The sequence below is a fragment of the Artemia sp. Qi Xiang Cuo genome, chromosome 17, assembly GCF_049724085.1.
Source record: "Artemia sp. Qi Xiang Cuo chromosome 17, ASM4972408v1, whole genome shotgun sequence".
In the NCBI taxonomy this organism is placed as follows: Eukaryota; Metazoa; Arthropoda; class Branchiopoda; order Anostraca; family Artemiidae; genus Artemia; species Artemia sp. Qi Xiang Cuo.
In genome coordinates this window covers 21,873,116-21,893,968 of record NC_142810.1, presented here as the reverse complement: position 1 = coordinate 21,893,968, position 20,853 = coordinate 21,873,116, and the positions used below count along the sequence as shown (strand labels likewise).

The window sequence follows — 20,853 nt, the reverse complement described above, 5'->3', positions numbered from 1 at the left end:
TTTTAGCTACGCTGCTGAATTTAAAGGAAAATAATAGCCTATGTAATATAAAACGAAAAAGTAATTTCAAAACTCACTATCTAAAGGATGTTGACTTGAGAAACTAGATTCAGCTTGATTATCATCCGTTGAGACAACGTCAACCTTCTCCTCGTCTTCCAGTGCACTAGATCTTCCAGCGGTAGGACTAGTGAAGTTACTCCGAAGTTGATTTGTCTCGTCGGGTCTCTGCGTGGCCAGAATGGCTTGCCTTCTAGAAAAACTAATTTCTATGAAACATATGACCATTAACATAAACGTAGTAATATAAACATTTTATCACAATACTACAATGTCATCTACCTAACGTCTGAAACGAAACAGCAGTTAACTTATTTCCGTAAAAAAAAAAGAAGAAAAACAACAACTATTAAACAGTCCCGTCGGATTAAAACATTACCAGTTGAAGAAATATTATATCTTTCCTGTCATAAATGCTATATGACCAGCTACTGAACTAAATTTTCATAATATTGACATGAGACACTAGACTCCAAAGACACACATAGAAGTGTTAATAGGCGGGGGAGGGGCTTCAAACCGCTTTAGAAGATGGGGCTAAAATTAAAAAATGATTTATTTCCAAAGTTGCCATATTTTTTTATTTTACGTTTTTACTTTTTCTTTTTTAATAAACACGATTATAACACTTCACAATTTACAACTACTGCACTAATGAAAAAACTTAAGTTTTTGCTGACGTGCAGTAAAACGGCTAGCCATTTAAAAAACACACGAACAAACAACAACTAAATAAACTAAAAAATGGGGAAAAAAGCAAACCAAACTCCTTCATATTATCAAATCCAAATTAATCTCTACCTCCCGACCTCCCATCCACCCGTTCCTCCCTGCCATATCCATTCACCCTACCACCCCATCCACCCATTCCTTCCTTCCTTTTCAAATTACAAATATTGTACTTTTTAGAAGAGCAGGAGGAAGGGGCTATGTTCCAGCCTTTGGCCTTCCCTGTGAGCGCTCTTATTAGATTTCCTTGTTAGAGAGATATCAGAATTAGCCACATTATTTCCGTAAATCCTAGAGTTTATATAAATACTTAGCTTATACTTTTACGAAACCAGATCGAGTACGCTCATTTTTATGTCCAGTTTTGTAATCCATTTAATATTTGTGCAGATGATCGAAGGCTGTCCTTTTCAGCCAAATATCTAGAGCTAAACGGAAAGTAGGTCATCCGCGGTTGGGGTGGGAAGATGGCGTAAAGAAAGATTTAAGGGAAATAGGAACTTCCTGGGAGGGTGTAAGGAAGGAGGCTTTGTATAAATTAGGATGGAGGAGAAGCGGGCGAGGCTGTGCTGGCCTCAAGCGGCTTGGTCCTGTGGTTAGTTATTTTTATTATTATTAGTAGTAGTTGATGATAATATTGAATTGTATTTATCTTAGTCAATCGGAAAGAAAAATTTAAAAAACTTCTGTTCTTATAAAGTCTCATTAAAGTCTCGCACGGGCTTTCATTTAATTTTACAAGCATTAAGTATTTTAACAATAAACATTATTGTTATTGCTACAAACTTTATGTTAACAAAAAATAAGTATTTTAACCCGACTTCTACTATTCCTACCAGATTGTGGAACTCGGCAAATCAATTATTTAGAGAAGACAGCTAAAAAACTAGTTACTGGATATAAATTGGCTATATTCCAGTTTAGCGTCAAAATGCCCATTAATCTACAAAAGTTCCATTTTTCTATCATCGCAAGCTGCATGAGAAGAGAAAATCTTTAGGTATGCACTTTCAGAAACTTTCGAAGGGCGTATATCTAAAATCGATTTTTTTTAATGAATTTTACTCTTAATTTTCCACAGATTCAGTAATTTGTTTTGAAAATATAAATTTTTTCATCATGGTAAGGAAAGGATATTCATTCAGACTAATATATAGGCCTATTATTATCACGGTTCCAGGAATAGGTGGAATCAAATTACAGTTCAAAGTAACCGAAAATCCACTAATAGCCCTGAGGCTCGCATAACCACATTGAATCTTGATACAAATATTATAGAAACTTGTATTGACCAGAAGACACATTTTAGAGGATAAAACAAAATTACTTTTTGTAAAGTTAAAAGCAAAAAATTAATAACAAGTATTCTGAATATTAGTAATTTCGATGTTCGATTTTTTTTAAATTTGAATTCTCAAAAAAAAAAACTTTAGCTTCATGCCTCGTTTAAATTTGAGCTCTTATACATGGGCGTAGTTTGCTATGGGGCAAGGGGGAAACATCCCCTCCCAGACATCGGTTTGTCCCCCTCCTCCGACCTGGGTTTGCCTCCCCATTTAGAATTTAAGTTTATACAGAGTATTGTCAAAACTAAGATAAAAATGTATAATTCAGGCGTCAACGGAAGCAAATCCGTATTTTTTAGTACAAATTTGTCTCCGTAGTACTATAAATTACCTTTGTAGTACTAAATAGTACCTTTATGGTACTAAATGGCTAATTTTTTAGTTTTACTGTAATTTTCATTTGATTTGTGAAAATTAGCTCCAACTTTGCCCCCCCCCCCACCGGGATTTCGACAAAATTACGCCACTACTCTTATCTCTTCTTTTGTAGTAAGCAGTTAATTTATTTAAAAATCGGTAATATTTTTCTCACGGTTAAAATAACAGGAGGCTTAAAATAATATACCGGAGATTAATTATGTTTACACTAGTTTGAAGAGGTGAAAGCAGCCATTAAGTCAATTTTTATTATACCGTCCAAAAATCTGACCTTTTTTCCGCTCGAATGATGAAATCGATTCATGTCAAATCAGTAAGGTATTTTATTTTTTGAATTTCACTATTTTTCTTTAATAGACTATCTTCTGAATGATTCATATTATAGATTGACCCTATTCCTTGTTATCTTCCTTCTGATATAAAAACATATCCGTGTTTAAAGTTTGTAGCATGGTATTTTTGTTACAAAACAATTGATTTTTAACAAGATAAATTATTCACAGAGTTCAAAAAAGTCATTCTCAGTGTTCAATATAACTTTCTAAAATATTCAGTGAAGACATGACGTCGCGAGCTTTCCGTGATCTGCTTTCCAATTCAAGGTCTCACGCTCAGCCAACTCAAAATTGGGCTTTATTATCTTCCTTGGGCAACTACTTTTTCTACAGATTTCCCAAAACTTTTTTTCTGTTAAAAGTTGCTGTCAATAAAACTTTTCAATTCTTACATTAACTCTCTATTTTAGAAAAAAGATTGGAAAGCACTATTGCGTGTATGACGAACTTTTATTTTTGGATTTCTGATTATGAAAGCCATATTTTTCAACTTAGGCGCCTTAAAGTTAAAATGGAAGAACAAAAACATTCTGCTATTTTAACTTTAATCATGAACATGATTAAAGATTAAAAAAAGAAGCAAATATCCAATCCAACACCTGATTTACAACTCTGTCTTTAGAGTAAAAGATATTTTGAAAGCTGAAAAGGTATAACCACATTAGAACCAGCACATCACAGAATCAGCACATGCTATGATGTGCTGATAGAACCATGGTACAGCACTTGGAATCAGCACATTAGAAGTTAAAACTAATCAAAGTACTTTTGATTTTGAGACAAACATAAGTTTCTTTGGTAAAATATGCAGACAAAGTAAATTGAAGTTCAGAAGTAGATTCCTCTATACTCTCTCTCTCTCTCTCTCTCTCTCTCTCTCTATATATATATATATATATATATATATATATATATATATATATATATATATATATATATATATATATATATATATATATATATATATATATATATATATATATATATATATATATATATATATATATATATATATATATATATATATATATATATATATATATATATATATATATATATATATATATATATATATATATATATATATATATATATATATATATATATATATATATATATATATATATATATCAAGCTAGAAACAGTGGAGTAGATTTAAGTAAATTAGAGAGAGGAGACCAAAAATATACTTCTATCAAGGAGGGCAAACTGTCTTTTTTTTTTTTTTTAATGAAAATACTAATAAAGCCCTTTTTCAATGCAAACACACAAAAAAAGTAATTTTCAAAGCCTAGGAGAAGAGCAAAATACTTGAAAGGAGAGGGGTGATTAAGGGCCCCAAGCCCCCTCCTAAATAACGTCACTGGCTGGAAGCGAAGTTTTCTTCATATAATCCTAGAACTATGAGAATGCAAATTAGGCTTCCATACTTCAGAGAGAATTAGTACTAACGGGAAATATAATGTTATGAAAAAACAAATTTTTTTCATGCATTTAAAGTATATTCAAAATAGGTAATTATTTGTAAGATAGCAGATTTATCTGTTAAATTCAAGTTCTTATGTATTTATCTCTTCAGTGGTTAGCAGCTACACTATTCAAACTAGAAACTTAAAACTTTCAGCAAATAGTCCTAGGATCACGAGGTCCAAAGCATTATTAGTTGTGTAGTAAATTCACCTGTGATTGTCCATTCAGATGTTACGAAGGACCTAATTTGTAACGAATAACTTGAAGGACCTTTTGAGCTGGGCCAGTTCTTATACAGTGTGGGACATCAATTCGAGAAAAAAAACATGAGAACCTATTCCCCCCAAAAAGACAACAAACACACCATCCGATTTACTTGTTATTTTGTTCCCCCTTAAAGACCGTCCGAATATCCATTTAGGTTCATTACTTTTGAATAGCTTCATTAGCTTAGAAAATTTCTCGGTTTCAGAGATCACTGCCGTCCCGCCCGTGCGCCAAAGCTTGATTAGTGGCCGCCCTTTCAACCTTAAGCTATCTCAAAATTATCCCAAGAGATCAACCTCACAGAGAAACCGACATCATTCCTTATTTATTCAACCGACTGACAAACTGTGTCGTTGTAAGATGATACAGAAACACTGATTAACAGAGTTTTAGAGTAAATAAAGGGTAACAGGAAGATAAGGGGGATGATTCGTGACACACATCGAAAACTGGCGCCGTAGAGAACTACGAAGACCCTTGTTTGCAGTTCAACATCTATTTTCTCTGTCGCCTAAGAGGCAGACAATTTATTGGACTTAGATACGTATGGCTGAACCTTTAATAACAGAACTTATATTTCTCTAATAAGCTTTCCTTAGACGATAGCGTGCAAGAGCAACTTATCTTATCCTTCGCACGGGTAGGTGAACAAGCTTCCCAAAAAATTTTCGGGTTACATACGCAGGGGTGAGGGGTGGGGGAGTATATTCCTGAGTTTCAAGGCGAAAAGTTTAGCTGAGCCTTAAATTAGAGAGGACGAAGTGGATTAAGAAATTCGTTTCAGGGTGTTTTAAGCCCTACGTTCGTGCTTAACTATGATCATAACTGTCATCAAGATAAAGATCAAGTCACAAGGGACTCTAAATGTTTACTTTTATTACACAAAACTTTTTTTTTGTTGCTATTCACTTTTGTGAAATGTCTTTTTGACAGCTCTTTTAAGAGCCCAGTCAGGCACAACGGTGAAAATCCTGTATTGTTTACTAAATACCTGAAAAACCCGTTTTTTTGTTCTTTTTTCAGAACCAGATACCTCTGATACCGCTTACAACGGTGTTTGCACTGGGAGTGGGATAAACTGAGTTTAGTCTCATTCTACATTTATAAACAGTGGCGTAATTTTGACAAAATCCTGGGGGGTGGGAGTTGGGACCAATTTTCCAAAATCAAGTGAAAATGATAGTGAAAACTAAAAAATGCGCCATATTATACCATAAAGGTAAAGATATATTAAACAAAACCAACCCGTTTCTGTTGGTGCTTGAAATATACTTAGCTTTGACAAGATTCTTGAAGAAACTAAATTTCAGCTGGGGAGAGCAAACTGGGTTCTGGGGGAGGGTGGGGTCCGAGGTCTGAAAGGGACTGTCCCCTGCCCAAAAGAAAATTACACCCCTATTTGTAAATTCTATTTAAATAGTCAACATTAACAACTACTTAAAATGCTGAATTCAACTGCAAATTGTAAGCACTTAAACTTTAGATTTGAAGAAAGAAAATACATGGTCAATTGTCTACAATAAAAAGTCAATTGTGTCAACAGTAAATATAAAAATAGTCAATGATAAACAATATAAAAAAGGGAAAAATTATATTTAGTCAGTTTCAGCCTAATTTAGTCAATCTAGAGCTGTTTGAAATCCTACCTAAAATTGTAGTTGCAGGTGAATTTACTAAATAAAAGTAACTTGTAACTAGTGCGAGCTACAGTGGTAAGTCCAACAACTGAGTCCTTTTTAAGTTAGTTGTCTATTTTATGGTGTCCGATTAACTCTTTTTGAAAAAATATGGCATAGTCTAGAGAATTCCATACTACCTTGTTTCTATATCCCTACAAATTAGGATCAGAAAAGTGAAAAAAGCCCGAACCTTGGCAACTTAACGTAGAAAGATGAAAAAAAAAAACAAAAAAACAATAGCACCACTTTTGCTACAGCGTTTGGCAACTCCATTAAAAAAAAATTATAGATTTTCAAAGATAATTTGATAATTAAACTACAATTGTAATACAAATATATTATAACGGGCAAAATCATGCAATTGTAAATGGAAGGGCAGCGTTGCCTAAGAAATTACTAACACTTGAATAATATATATTATTAATATGCATTTTGATCGAGCTAAAGCTTAAGTTTTTCGGTAAGTAGCCAATCAATAAACCAGACTAATTTTTTTTCAAGAATTACTTTAGCTCAAAATCGGATCTGCATAGAACACACATAGGTTAACTTAGGAAATTCATGGCTAGTTAAATAAAAGTTAAAATAGGGATAAAATCCTTTTAATAGATAGTTTTTCACAAACAGTGATAGAAATTCACAAAAATACCACATATTTCGGTCACATATGCAGTGACCGTCATCAGTAGAAAAACTGATGATGTTTTACAGACTAGAAGAGGCTGGTTTTACATAGGCTGGTTAAACAGACTAGCAAACTTTAAGCTGACATTGGTGACAACCTTTGGGGCTCTTTAACCTCCTGCACATTCTAAAGTACCCAACCTAAAAAGACAAGTCTCCTGCAGTTTTGGGTTAAGAACTTTCTTAGAAACTATTAATGGTAAAATTCTAAACAAGCCACTTTTCACTCTCTTGGAAACTGGTTAAGTTAGGAAACTCAAACTTTCGGTAATGAACCCAGGACCTAAGGAATACTTCGGGAAGGTATTTCCCAGCTACTATGGTAACCCCCGTCTGATTTCTAAGTCTTCGAAATTTCACTAATTGACAGGCACCTATAGGAGTTTGGACAAAACAACATTATAGCTTAATTTTCAGTTTTAAGTCTCGTTGTCTCTGCAGAATTTTAAGCCATGTCAATGGTTTTTTTTTTCACAAATTTGTCGTAATGTATTTGTAAATCTTTGAAACCTCATAAATTGGGATTGAGCGAAGTTGTGAAGCTGAAAACACTTTTCTTGTACTTCCTTTAAGCAGAAGATTTATTTTGAAAGATTCCACTTTTATAACACGAAGATTTTTTTTAGGTCATAAAAGGTCGGTGCCTTCTAGCAAGGGCGGATCCAGGATTTTTGTTCGGGGGGGGGGGGGGTACTAATTTTTGATTCAGTTTTTGACTAATTTTACTGATTTTTACTTAGGTTTTACTAATTTTCGACTCATTTTCAACTCGGTCAAAAATTTTGGGGGGGGGGGGTTCAAACCGGGTAACCACCCCTGGATACGGCCTTGCCTTCTAGAAGAAGAAGGAGTGGAGGTAGGTACCTCAGAAAACTTTCCTGTGACATACTTTAGTCTGTAGATTCATCCCTCAAAGTTTCATTTTCCTAACCTAACGCCTATCCAAGGTAGCAAAAAGCAGCTCATCTAGAATTTTATCAATTTGATTTGGGATTAGGGTAAAATTGCAGATTAGGAACGAAACAGGTGCCAAAAATTGCAGGTACTAAGCAGGCAAAAAAACAACACTTCAATGTTTCTAACTTTAAATCATAGTTCCATTTTTAAGGTTTTTGTCAATGCGGGATTTGTTATTCAGTCAATTCTTATATTCAGGGATTGAGCCATTTCGCTTTGCAAGCAAAATGGTTTTCTCAGTTTCCGATTCATTTCTATTATAGAAATTATTCCGAAACTAAGCACGCTAAAAATAACTTCTAAAAGTCGAAGTGAATGTTTACACCAGTTCCCATTTCATTCCCTTACCCTAGCTCTATTCTTGTTTAAACAATGTAGCCAAAATATTACCTTGCGCTCTTCAATAATACTGTAAAATGAAGAAGTCCCTTTTCTGAGCTTTTATCTAGTCACGGCATATGTAAATATATTTTTATCTTTTCTAGGTAAACAACAACATGAACATTTTTAAAATGGAACTCAAGGTTGTAAGAGTATCGGTTTTATTACACTATTTAAAATAAATAAATAAAAGCTTACCCCCTAGGGATGGTAAGCAGGGTTGTCACCCCTAGTGATTTATTATATTCCCTCCTCCCCCCCCCCCAAAAAAAAAGTCACTAAATCAGCACATAAATCGCTAGATTATTGAAGTAGGTCACTAAATCCACCAAAACTACCTAAGACCTAATGATTTTTTTCACCGGGTAACAACCCTGGTAGTAAGTATGTTAGAGATGCAGATTTTCCCAGGAGTTCATACCTCCAGTTAAAAATTATCTAAATACATTAAACGCTCTAGGACGGTCATGTTTAAGTAAGACCTCTTCTGTAATCTTCAATGCTTTCTGACCCAATTTTATTTCATTAAATTCCAACCAATGAGGAGAAAATGACTGGCGGAACATTTAATTTTTTTTTTTCTATTTCTTCTTTAAACCGATGCGACGACACTTTCATCTTATAATCATAATATGTTGTTACATACACGACAATTTTTAAAAGGAAATCTGGAAGTATAGACTATAGAATCAGGACCGTACCCTGAAGGGGGAGTTAGAGGGTTTGAATCTCCCCCCCCCCTGAAAAGTTTTTCCGACTCCTAAAAACATAATAAAAATGAATATAAAAAATTTTGATGTGTTTTTACAGTTTTGTTGTCCCCCCCCCTCGAAAAAAAATCCTGGATACGACTCTGTATAGAAAGTAAAAAAAACATCGTTTTTATTTTAACATCTTTTTTTTACCAATCAAAAGTTTTCGGGCATGATTTATGACATTACAAAAATACTATATATTATAATGTAGAATCAAATATTATAATTTATTGTTATAGATCATTCAATTTTTATTCTATCAAAAAGTAATAACTTCTTTGGGAGTAATGTAGTAAATAAAGCATAAAATTAGAGAATTGTTGTTGTAATGTGTGTGTGGGAATTTACTTAAAAGAAAAAAAAGAAAAACGATTGGACAATTTTGACGATATTAAAGGTACAGGACTTGGCTCCACCACTACTATGTGGCGCTGCTCGCACAATTTCTTAGAATTCCGGAAGATCATATAGCTAGGGCCTCTTATGAAGATGCCTGGCTAGGAGCGCAATATGAAGTTTTGTTAGCAAATTTAGAAAAAAAAAAACAAGAATTCTTTATCAGGTGATAGCCAACTGTGTGTGTGTCTGTATATAAATGCTTCTACACAGGGACGTCAGAGTGAGAGGAATAAGAATTGACCCGAAGAGCCCCTGTCTCATCAAGAAAAGATAGGGGCCTAAAAATATTTTTCTCTTGAGTTTTGATTCGCTCCTCTTAGAAAAAAGTCTTACTCCAAAGAATTAGCCCGTGTTAGCATCAAACAAAGACGTGCAACATTTTTTGCGTCAATTTTGGTGCATAGACAAGTAAAAAACTTTTCCGCCTGCAAACAAAAATCTGCGTAGCGCAGGTACCGATCTCCAGATTTTCTGCCTTCGGAGGGGAGTGCTATATGTGGGTGGGGGCAAATCATCCGACGTTTCCCGTGTTTTCCAGCAGATTTCTCCAGGTAACCATCAGGAAATGGGTCAACTCTGGCGGAACTTACAGTCACACTGCTGACCCCCATCCCAAAGCAAATAATAAGCGATACCAGGACTCGAACCCCTGCCGTTACGGACACAGAACTGCATGCCCAGCGCGCCAACCAGTACGCTATGTTTGAAATTAAGAAGCCCCTTGCTTGTATTTTCCTTCTTTAATTTATTTCTTAGGCCACTTAGAAAACACCCAACGGGAGTCCTTTCTGATTATTATTTTCCATATACTAGTGAATAATGCAATCCACCAAGACGGAAAAGGAAGTATACCTATACACATTCGGTATGAAAAAATATATCAGAGGGCAAGAATCGTCAGCTAAATTACTAGTGCTAGAAGCTGAAACATTTCTCTGGTCCACTTTGCTATTGACCTAGTGACTCTAATCTCTAATGTTCTGAGGGGAGTGAAAGAAATATAGTCTCGACTACTAGCCTCTGAGACTGTTCTAACAAGTCCGGAAATCTTTGCTAGCAGACATTATAACAGGCGCTGACGGTGATTTGTTGGTCTTAAAGTCTTTTCCGGTTCTTACATTTCTAAAAAGATTTTAGAAGGCGGCTACGCTAGGAAATTGTTCAAAACTTTGGATTAAAAAGGGAAAACTTTAGAAAGGAAATTAGGGTCACAGACTTTTCTGATAGTTTAGTTTAATAACAAAGGAAAAAATTGGAAAGTTAAATTCAAACTTTTTTCGTCATAGCTACAGATAGGGGTATTTAAAGCCACGAAAGTATTCAACAAAATATCGGGAAAATGCCGAGTCAAATCTATAAAACTACGTCCAGAGTCAAGTTTTTGTCGCTCGAGAGTGGCAGCACAGAAAGAGGAGGAGGAAGGTTGATAGAGGAGGAGGAAGAGGAGTCAATGCAAAGCTCCACCAAGGGTTGCGATCCAAAGTGTGCGAGGTTTAAGCCATTTAAGGTGGGAGGGTGTAACTAATTTAACGATCTATTGTAGGTATTTTTCAGCCACTGAATAACTGAATGAAATGGTGGTACTTGGCGTATTATTTCATTTTTCGATGGGAGAGGAATGCCCTAATGTGCAAACACCCCTTTTGGGTATGAATTCAATTTGTACTACCATAAATACAAGAAATGTACAAAAAATGTTACAGAATAAAACACAGCTTCACTGTAAAGAAAAAAGCCAAAGATAGTAGAAATATAAAAAAAATCACTGCGGTTTTACCAAAATGTGACTATCTCTGGGGTCATACATAATTCAGTAAAAACATATTTATGATGAATACTAGCGTACTAGCACCAAGGTTGGGTTGGAAGAGGTTGAATTTTATATCCCTCGCAAAATAATTTTAAATGTGGTTATTTGTTTTTGGTTTAAAAAAAGCAACAATGACCATCCTCATTAAGCTTCCTAATTTAAATTAGAATTCACCAGGGGTGTAATGTTCTATGGGGCAGGGGGGATAACTGCCCCTCCTAGAACCCAGTTTGCCCCCCTTTCTCAGCTGAAATTTAGTTTCTTCAAAGATCTTGTCAAAACTAAGATAATCCTACATAATTCAAGCATCTACAGAAACGGGTCAGTTTTCTTTACTGTATCTCTACCTTTATGGTACTATATGACTTGTTTTCGCTGTGATTTTCACTTGATTTGGAAAAACTGGCACCAGCTTTGCCCCCTCCCCCCAAGGACTTTGAAGAAACTACACCACTGGAATTCATTCTACTTAAAGTTATTTTTAGCAGTTAGATCACAAACTGCCACCTCAATTTGCGACAAAAATAATTTTCCCGCATAACATGGGCCTTGTCATATCCCCCTTCTTTTCGATCTAAGCGCTGATGCTTCCAACCTAAGCGCTGGTGTTGGAACGGCACAAAGGTCCAATTAAATATCAGACTTTGTGGATATATTTGATTTTATTTTTGTCGTCCAAATATTTATACGTTAGTTTGTGGATAATTAAATACCTTATGTATAAAAGCGCGCAAACGCTGGACTCTAAGGCCCAACATTCAACAATTGTACCCCAAGTTAATAGCTATTAAATACGTGGGTCTAAGTTACAGTTTTAGTGGTCTTTACCCTTACTTTTTCATCAGAGGAGCCCTATAGCAAAAATATGGGTGAAAGTGTAACATTTTCGCCTTGTCCTTTCATTTATTTTTTTTTATGGAGTACAAAATTGTTTAATGGTGTAACACCATTAAATAATTTCTATTTTTTAAAACCTGATTTTGAACACGATTAGTGTTCAAAATCAGGTTTTTATGCGCAAATTTAGTTTGGGGGGCACACCTGTTGGTCAAGCTTACAAAACAATATAAACGTAAAAGGTAAAGGATACGGCACTGGACTTAACAGTCACTGATCCAGGATTGCCACCGTCAGTAGGATTTTACTAGATCTCGTAAAAAAAATAAATCTAGTAAATTTAGAGGATCTAGTAAATTTCCCGAAATCTAGTAAAAACTAGTAAAAGTCATGATTTATAGTAAACAAAACTTTTTTTTATTTGCCATGAATTCAGAGAAAAAAATTATCGTAAAGACATGACAATGTACAATTTTTGCTTTTCTGTTTTACAGTTTACATTTTTGCTTGTCTGTCTCAGAGAGGGACAAACAGTCCCCTATTTTCGAAAACAGACACTTCACTTCCGGCGTCTAAAGTTCGACAAAATCAGCTTTCTGTGTATCAAATCTTACCAACTAAAAATGAAGCTATAATGACGCTTGGATTTGTGATGATTGGGAATCTATTGGAATCAAAACAAAAGCCAACCACCCAAGGTGATTAGGTGAATCTCCTCAATTTGAAAATTTGTATTGAGGAAACAGGAGCCAGCTGAGAGAAATTAAAAGTAAGTAGAAATGTAACCTTACCTTAGACCTTAGATCCTCCTGTGCCTTCAGAGGCACCCAGGGCATCAAGAAGGAGCCGCCAATCTTCCCGCCGGTTTGCTGCTGCCATTATGTCCACCCACAGAGGTTGGATTGATGTGTGAAGGTTATGTAGATCGGTCTGGTACGTTCGACGCAGGGTGTTTCTTGGTCTGCCCCTGCGGCGTGGATCCGATGGCTGCCAATGGAGCGCTGCATTTGGTAGTCGGAGATTGTCCATACGTAGTACATGGCCAAGGTATCTCCATCGGCGGACTCTTATGATGTGTGTCACAAGAGGCTGGCCAGTCTTGTCACGGATGGATTGGTTTGTTATTCTCTGCTGCCAACGGATGTTGAGAATTCTTCTGAGACATGTGTTTTCGAAAGCAAGTATTCTTCGCTCTTGTTCCTGGTTCAGGTGCCAGGTTTCGGCAGCGTAAAGTAGCACTGGCATAACATTACTATTGAAGAGTCGTAACTTTATCCGTGTAGAGAAGCTTTGGGCGCCGCCATACTTTCCGTAATCTATTGAAGGCCCCATTGGCTTGGCCGATTCTTATGAGCAATTCTTTTGTGGTCGATCCGGTACTTTTTATTATGCTTCCCAAGTATTTGAAATGGACGACTTGCTATATGTGTTGGTCTCCGCAAGTGGTGCTCAGGGGTGAATCTGTGGTGGCCATGCATTTTTTTTTTCTCATTATATATTTTCAAGCCGACATGGCCACCTCTCTCCCTCACTTAGCCAAGGTGTTTTTGTACTCTTTGCTTGCATGATCCCAAGACGATGATTTCATCAGCAAGATCTACATTGCTGCGGCATATTTCTGGGTTCATATTGATTTCATCTGTGTACTTCGTAGAATGTAATCAATACAGACTACGAAAAGTAGCGGTGACAATACGCAACCTTGCTTAACTCCTGACAGAATGCGAAAGAAACGGGTTTGGCCATCTGGTGTCTTTACACAGCACTCGCTATCTTCATAAAACGCAAAAATCAGTGAAACTATCTTTTCAGGGATTCCATAATGCAGTAGGATCATCCACAGACTTTGGCGGTCTACCGAGTCAAATGCCTTCTGAAAATCGATTAAAATCACAGATTTTGGAGTGCCACTCACTGTTTTCTTCCGTCAGTAGCCGTAGAGTGAATATCAAGTCTGCACATGAACGGTTCGGTCTGAATCCATGCTGCTCGTTGCGAAGGTGTCTGTCGAGCTGCGAGCTGATTCTCTGCAGTAAAATGTGCGTCAGCAATTTGCTAGGTATGGAAAGCATGCAGATTCCTCGCCAGTTGTCTGGGAAGGACGTATCGCCTTTCTTAAAGATCCTCACAAGCGTGCTGCGTTTCCAATCCCAAGGGATTTTGGCGGTCGTCCAGATTACTGCGAACAACGCTGTCCAGAACTTGATGCAGGTCATAACAGTAACTTTGATCATTTCCGCGGATATATATATATATATATATATATATATATATATATATATATATTATATTTTATATATATATTCATAATTTTGTTTTATTTCACTAGCATTCACCAAACTTCACTTCTCGAGTGTGTTTCAAACAGTTCGTGGTAACGAACTGTAAGTAAGGAGCGACCCGGCTCAATGGTAACTGAAACTCTCAAAAACGGAATTTTGGTACCAATAGATACATCAAAAGAATCATATTTTAATTCTGATTTCCAATATATAAGTTTCATCAAGTTTAATTTTACCTATCAAAAGTTACGCGCCTGATAAAATTTGGCTGATTTTCGAAAAAAGGGGGAAAGACCCCCTAAAAGTTATAGAACCTTAATGAAAATCATACCATCATATTCAGCCTATCAGAGAACCCTACTGTAGAGGTTTCAAGCTCCTATCTACAAAAATGTGAACTTTTGCATTTTTTTCCAGAAGAAAGTTCACGGGTTCGTGTTTATTTGTTTGTTTTTTTTGTTTTTTTTCTTTTCCCCAGGGGTAATCGTATTGACCCAGTGGTCCTAGATTACCATAAGAGAGCTCATTGGAATGGAAATTAAAAACTCTAGTGTCCTATTTAAGTGACAAAAAAAATGGAGGACCACTAGACCCCCTCCCACGCTCATTTTTTTCTCAAAGTCACCCAATTAAAATTTTGAGATAACAATTTTGTTCAGCATAGTCGAATATTTAATAAACATGTCTTTTACGATGACTTAATCCCCCACAGTTCCCAGGGGAAGGGCTGCAAGTTATGAACTTTGCCCATTGCTTACATATTGTATTGGTTATTGGGAAGTATACAGACATTTTCAGAAGAATTTTTTTCTGGTGGGGGGGGCTGGAGGAGGGGGTTACTCGGGAGAATCTTTCCGTGGAGGATGTTTCTTTGGGGTAAGGGACATTTCTATGAAGGGGGCGCCTGATTTCCAAGCATTAGTTAAAAAACGATCAGAAATCAAATTAAAAAAAAGTTTTTTCCACTGAAAGTAAGAAGCAAAATTAGAACTTAAAATGAACAGAAATTGTTACGCATATGAGGGGGTTCTCCCCCAAGTCAATACCTCGCTCTTTACGCTACGTTTTTTTTAGTGCTTTCAAAAGAGATATCTATTCTAATTAAAAGTCCTTTGTGATTCTGGTTTGTGTTAATTAATTTTTTTTTTACTGTTAACGCAACGATCTTGATATTTAATAAAGGTAGAACCCCCTCAAATGCGCAATAATAGAAACTTAATAAAAAAAAACAATAAAAAAAAACAAGCGGTACGGTTCAACAGATAGCAAAAATTTAGAAAACGAAGTAGTGATGTCAATAAATGCATAAAAAGAATTGACTGATAATGCTGATTCTAAATATATGAATTGTATTAAGTTTAGTATTACTCATCAAAGGCTACGAGCCTGAGGAAATTTACCTAATCTTTTAAAGAGGGGGAAACATCCCTTAAAAGTGAAATTATTTTATTGAAAGTCACACCGTCAGATTCAGCGTATCAGAAAACCCTACAACATAGGTTTCAAGCTCATATCTACAAAAATCTGCAACTTTGTATTTTTTGCCAGAAGAAAAATATACGAATATAGAAGTTCGTAAGTTAATTTGTAAATTACGTCAGAATCAAATTTAGAGACAGCCATTTAGCAAAAGAAAAGTAAAATTTTTATGCAAATTTTCTTTACTTATTCAATGACGGTGAGCCAAAATAAAAGCTGCATTAACTAAAAAACGATCAGAAATTAAATAAAAAAAACAAGTTTTTTAAACTAAAAGTAAGGAGCGACATTAAAAATTAAAACGAACAAAAATTATTCCTTATATGAAAGGGGCTGCCCCCTCCTCAACGCCTCGCTCTTTACGCTAAAGTTTGACTGTGTCTCACAACTTTATTTTTTTAAACAATAAAAAAATTTAGCGTAAAGAGCGATGTGGTGAGGAGCGGACAGCCCCTTTCATATACGGAATACTTTCTGTTCGTTTTAAGTTTTAATGTCGCTCCTTACTTTCAGTTTAAAATACTTGTTTTTTTTATTTAATTATATAAGAGACAAGTACCGAAACGGGTCGTCCAAATTTGTCCAAAAATTAAAATCTATTTCATCTTGACGTTTGAGTATTTACGAACGCTAGTTTTGGGATAGATTTTGGAGAACCTAATTTTCTTTTGCGAAAAACTCAGGGAAGTTCATAATACTCGGAGAAAACGGGTCCAAACTTGTCCCAAGATTAAAATGTATTTCGTGTTGACGTTCGGGTATTATGAACGCTAGTTTTGTGATTGATGTTGGAGAACCTAATTTTCTTTCGCGAAAACTCAGGGGAGTTCATAATAATCGGAGAAAGTATAAGCCCTAGTCTTGTCCCGCAGTGTCCCATAAATGGGGGGCAATTTTAAAGAGGTTGGCGTGGCAAGTTATGCCAATTTAGCATTAAAATATATAGTATTGCTGAACAATATATTTCATGATGTCAAATACACTTCTATTCTTTACTTTTTAAAGCAAAAACTCAAATATGCAATCAAAAATATCACATCTTAATAGAAGGTCATACATCGGTAACGTTAATCGAGTTCTGTGTGTTTTAGCGCAACACTTTTTGCAGAAACCAATTCCCAACTTCTCATCAGTTGATGTATACCCCTTAACGCCTTTACTCTTTGACTTCCCTGCCGATAATATTTTTCTTATGCATATGCACTATGCATAATTACAGGGCGGCAGCCTTTGAAGGTTTCCTAAACACCATTGATTCACTTAACCAAGTATGTTACTTTCGTAATTTGAGTTATTTGAGTCAGTTTTTCTATTCTGTACTCGAGAGTGACTCTGACCTCCCACGTGATCATTAATAAAATATTATGGCTCTTTTCAAATTTGCTGGGAGCAATTACTTATAAATAGTCTGATGACATAAAGAAAAAAACGTCGAAGTAATAAACGAGGGAAAACTTTAGCCAGTGAAAACCAAGATTAATGCGAAGACCTCAAATAATAAAAAAAAATGCAAACATAAAATAATTCAAAATTCCTCGAACCGAAATGTAAAGACAAGCCTCAACCCAAAAGCATTTGAATAGCTACCTAATCACGTAAACTGCAAAAGTCAACCAATAAAACCCGATTTTTTTTATGTTGTTAAATAAAAAAAACATTTTTTTTTTTACTGAAAGTAAAAGCGACATTAAAATTTAAAACGAACAGAAATTATATGAAAGGGGCTGTCCCCTCCTCAACGCCACGCTCTTTACGCTAAAGTTTGACTCTTTCTCACAACTCTGTTTTATAAAAGAATAAAAAAAAATTTAGCATAAAGAGCGAGGCGTTGAGGAGGGGACAACTCCTTTCAGATACGGAATAATTTCTGTTCGTTCTAAGTTTTAATGTCGCTCCTTACTTTCAGTTAAAAAAACTTGTTTTTTTTTATTTAGTTTAACTTGTTTATAGTCTTATGTTTAGCGCAATGGTGATAATTCATATATAGTCCCTAATTAGACACTTCCCGAGGGGGAAGAGGATTACGGACCCAGGTCAACCCGAAATTTAATGATTTTATATCTTGCTCTAACACAGTGATCCAACGCGGGGCGCACGTCCCACCGGTGGGGTATGGCGAGATTTTGGTGGGCCATGGTCAGGACTTGCACCCTTCGGCTGACTATACCTTAGAGCCCTAATTTAGAAAAGAAATCAAGGGAATGACGAAAAGCGATTTCTAATTTATTGATTGGTGAAAAGTCGATTATTCTTATGTATTTCCAACTACCAAGCTAATGAAATTTTAGAATTTTTTTGCGCTTTAGCAGTCGATTGATTTTGTAATATTAAACGAACTGGAAAAACGTCATTCACAAAAGCTTTAAGTATTCCAGTAAAACGATGTTTAGGTAATGTTCAAGCAGAAAAAGTACTTAAATGCAATCATAAGACTTCTTTTGACAATTTTTCTTGATTTTTTCCTTCAAATTGATCGATTGTATACTAAACTTAAGACTCAACATTTAACTGAAGTAAATATAAGATTAAATTTATTACTTTAATATTCGACATAAACCCAATAGGGTCAAAATTACAAACTTTTTGCTGTCAGGACAAGGAAAACTTTTGTACGGGGGCAAGTTTTGACATTAGAAGATGTATGACTCCACAATCAAGGATGTTATCCGGGGAAAAAACAGAGAAGTGGGAATGCATGCCAGAGAGTCGAGGACAAAACTTTCGACCTGAGAAAGGGATTTTCATGTATACTCATGTTTTACGAAATTTCTTCGATTCTCCAAAACCAAAGAAAATGGAGATCAGGAGGGGCAAAGCTTAAGGTTATTGATCGATGTCCTCATGAATGAATGAAAAAGTTAATTCGAAAGAAGCTGTGACATTGTACCTTACTTGCAAAGAGATTGCCCACGGGTAAAGAAATTTATATACTAAGTAGCATTTAATAAATTATTATATATTAATTATAATATAACAAAAAAAGTGCTTTGGCTTACTATTACAAATGGGATAGGTATACTATATTCAATATGTTTTTTTTTCAGATAAATATAAATATCTGCACTATAGCAACTATAATAGTAGTAAACCACTTTTATTAAAACAAATTTGTATAAATATGTGTCCCTTTATTACACACCGAGGGCTTCTATACTAGGCATGTACGCAATTTCATATTAATAGAGGCGGGGAATTAAAAATTGAAAGGTTGAAGAAACGGAGTTAAGAATCACAAAGTGAACCTTTGGGCCTAAGGCTTTCAGTCTTTTTGAAACTAAAAATCGGTTCCTAAGAAGTACAAACAAAGAAACTTTAGTAATGTGACGTCTAATAAATGATTTAGGCAATACCAGAAGAAAACAGCGATAGACGCAGAAGCAGGACCGCTGAACCGACATCTTTTCTTGAAGTCTTAAGATTATCAGAGTTCTGCCAATGTATTCTATTATTATATGATTAACCTATTTTGCTGTTTTAGCGAATCCCCCCCCCCCAAAAAAAAAGATATGGCAAGGATGTTGCACATAATCTATTGTGACGAAAAATTTTTTGATGTTACGGATATTTTATTGCATTTAGAAAAAAGAAAGTGATCTGGAATTACTAAAAACTTGAATTTAAGCAAAGAGTTGTATACTTACTTCTTTTCCCGCTTTCCAGCTCCAGTATCTCGGAAACCTTTTGCAAACGGATTGTGATCTATTTTCAATTGAGTTATCTAAAAAAAAAGAATGAAACTAATGCTTATTTGATAAAAAAAATGGTAATAACAATTTTAGCATTATCTTCTTCGTTTTTAACTAGACCCCTAAGTCCTGTAAAGGAAGTAAAACATCATCTTTTCCAGACGGTCACCACATCACGTTTCTTATTTTGTATCAGACCCACACAGGATGTGTCTGATACAGGATGTGGACCTGATTGTGCCCCCCTGATTGACCCACTACAGGATGTGGGTCTGATATTCTTGAAAATAGAGTAAAATGTGGTTCAATATATATAGATGCAACTAATCTTTAACTTATACCTCTTGCAAAAACAGAGTTATTCGCGTTTTGAGTCCCTATCTTCAACATTATTGAAACCTAAATAGACTTGATTGTTCCTATAAATACTCAGGCTAGGGACATGGAATGGCAACTAAAAAATCTCAAGTGCAAACGAGGGATCGGGCAGGGAATTTTATTTTGTTGAGGGAGGGGAAGTGCATGTTTTTTTTATTTGAATAGCTTTTTCGTTCAATTACTTTAATTACAAGAAAGTAGAGAAACTTAAAATAGTTTATAGCCTTTAGTCCAACATTTCAGGTACGTGCGTAGAGGAGGGAGAGGGCGGGTCAGTGATCCTCGCAAAATATTAGTGTATGGGCGATGTTTCCACAATTAAAATATACTGTCTATTTTTCTTTGCCCTACCCCCCTCAAATCTTTAGCCTCTAACCGAAATGTTTAACATATTTAGTCGAAGGGAAATTACCTCCAAGATGAAAATTACTAATACAAAATTATTACTAATGCTTTTAGTAATACTAGTCTTAAAGTGGAAATTGTTCATGTGACTTACATACAAAGTTCAAATTTATTTATTAGTAACATTTTATTGTACCTAGAAATAGCTCTATTAATTACAAAGCCACTACCTTTTGAATACTAATACTTACTAAATATGAATTAACTATCTTTTTAATGTGCTGGATGTGAAGTGAGTTTTTTGTGTCTGAAAGCCTATTTGTGAATGATTGGGTGTGGAGATAATTAAACGCTTTTGAAATACTTCATCTTTATTTCGTCATTTCTTTTATTTAAATTTAACGAGTTAAATCATTAATTACAAAGATTAGGTGAATTTCCAAAGTGTTGGGGTAGCACCTTAAGCGGGCTGTAGTCTAAAAATTGGCCCAAAGTAATAGTTTTTCCTTCTTTTTAGCCTAATGAACATATCAAAAAGGGCTTAATTACAGTGCTCACGTATTTCAACAAGTTTGTTTCTCAGCTAAAAATTGCCC

At 35.2% G+C, this 20,853-nt stretch overlaps 1 protein-coding gene across 3 annotated transcripts in view; it reads right to left on the bottom strand.

Moving 5' to 3' along the window:
- The window catches only part of LOC148942000 (T-box transcription factor TBX3-like), an 81,291-nt gene that overhangs the window by 6,628 nt on the left and 53,810 nt on the right, over nt 1-20,853 (bottom strand). For 2 of the 3 annotated variants that reach the window (XM_089103557.1, XM_089103559.1), the window contains exons 6-7: nt 19,490-19,566; nt 78-262 (exon numbers count right to left, since the gene is read on the bottom strand). In XM_089103557.1, the coding sequence (XP_088959683.1) occupies nt 78-262; nt 19,490-19,566 (262 nt within the window). The remainder of the gene's footprint in view (nt 1-77; nt 263-19,489; nt 19,567-20,853) is intronic. The other variant, XM_089103558.1, reaches the window with a different exon arrangement.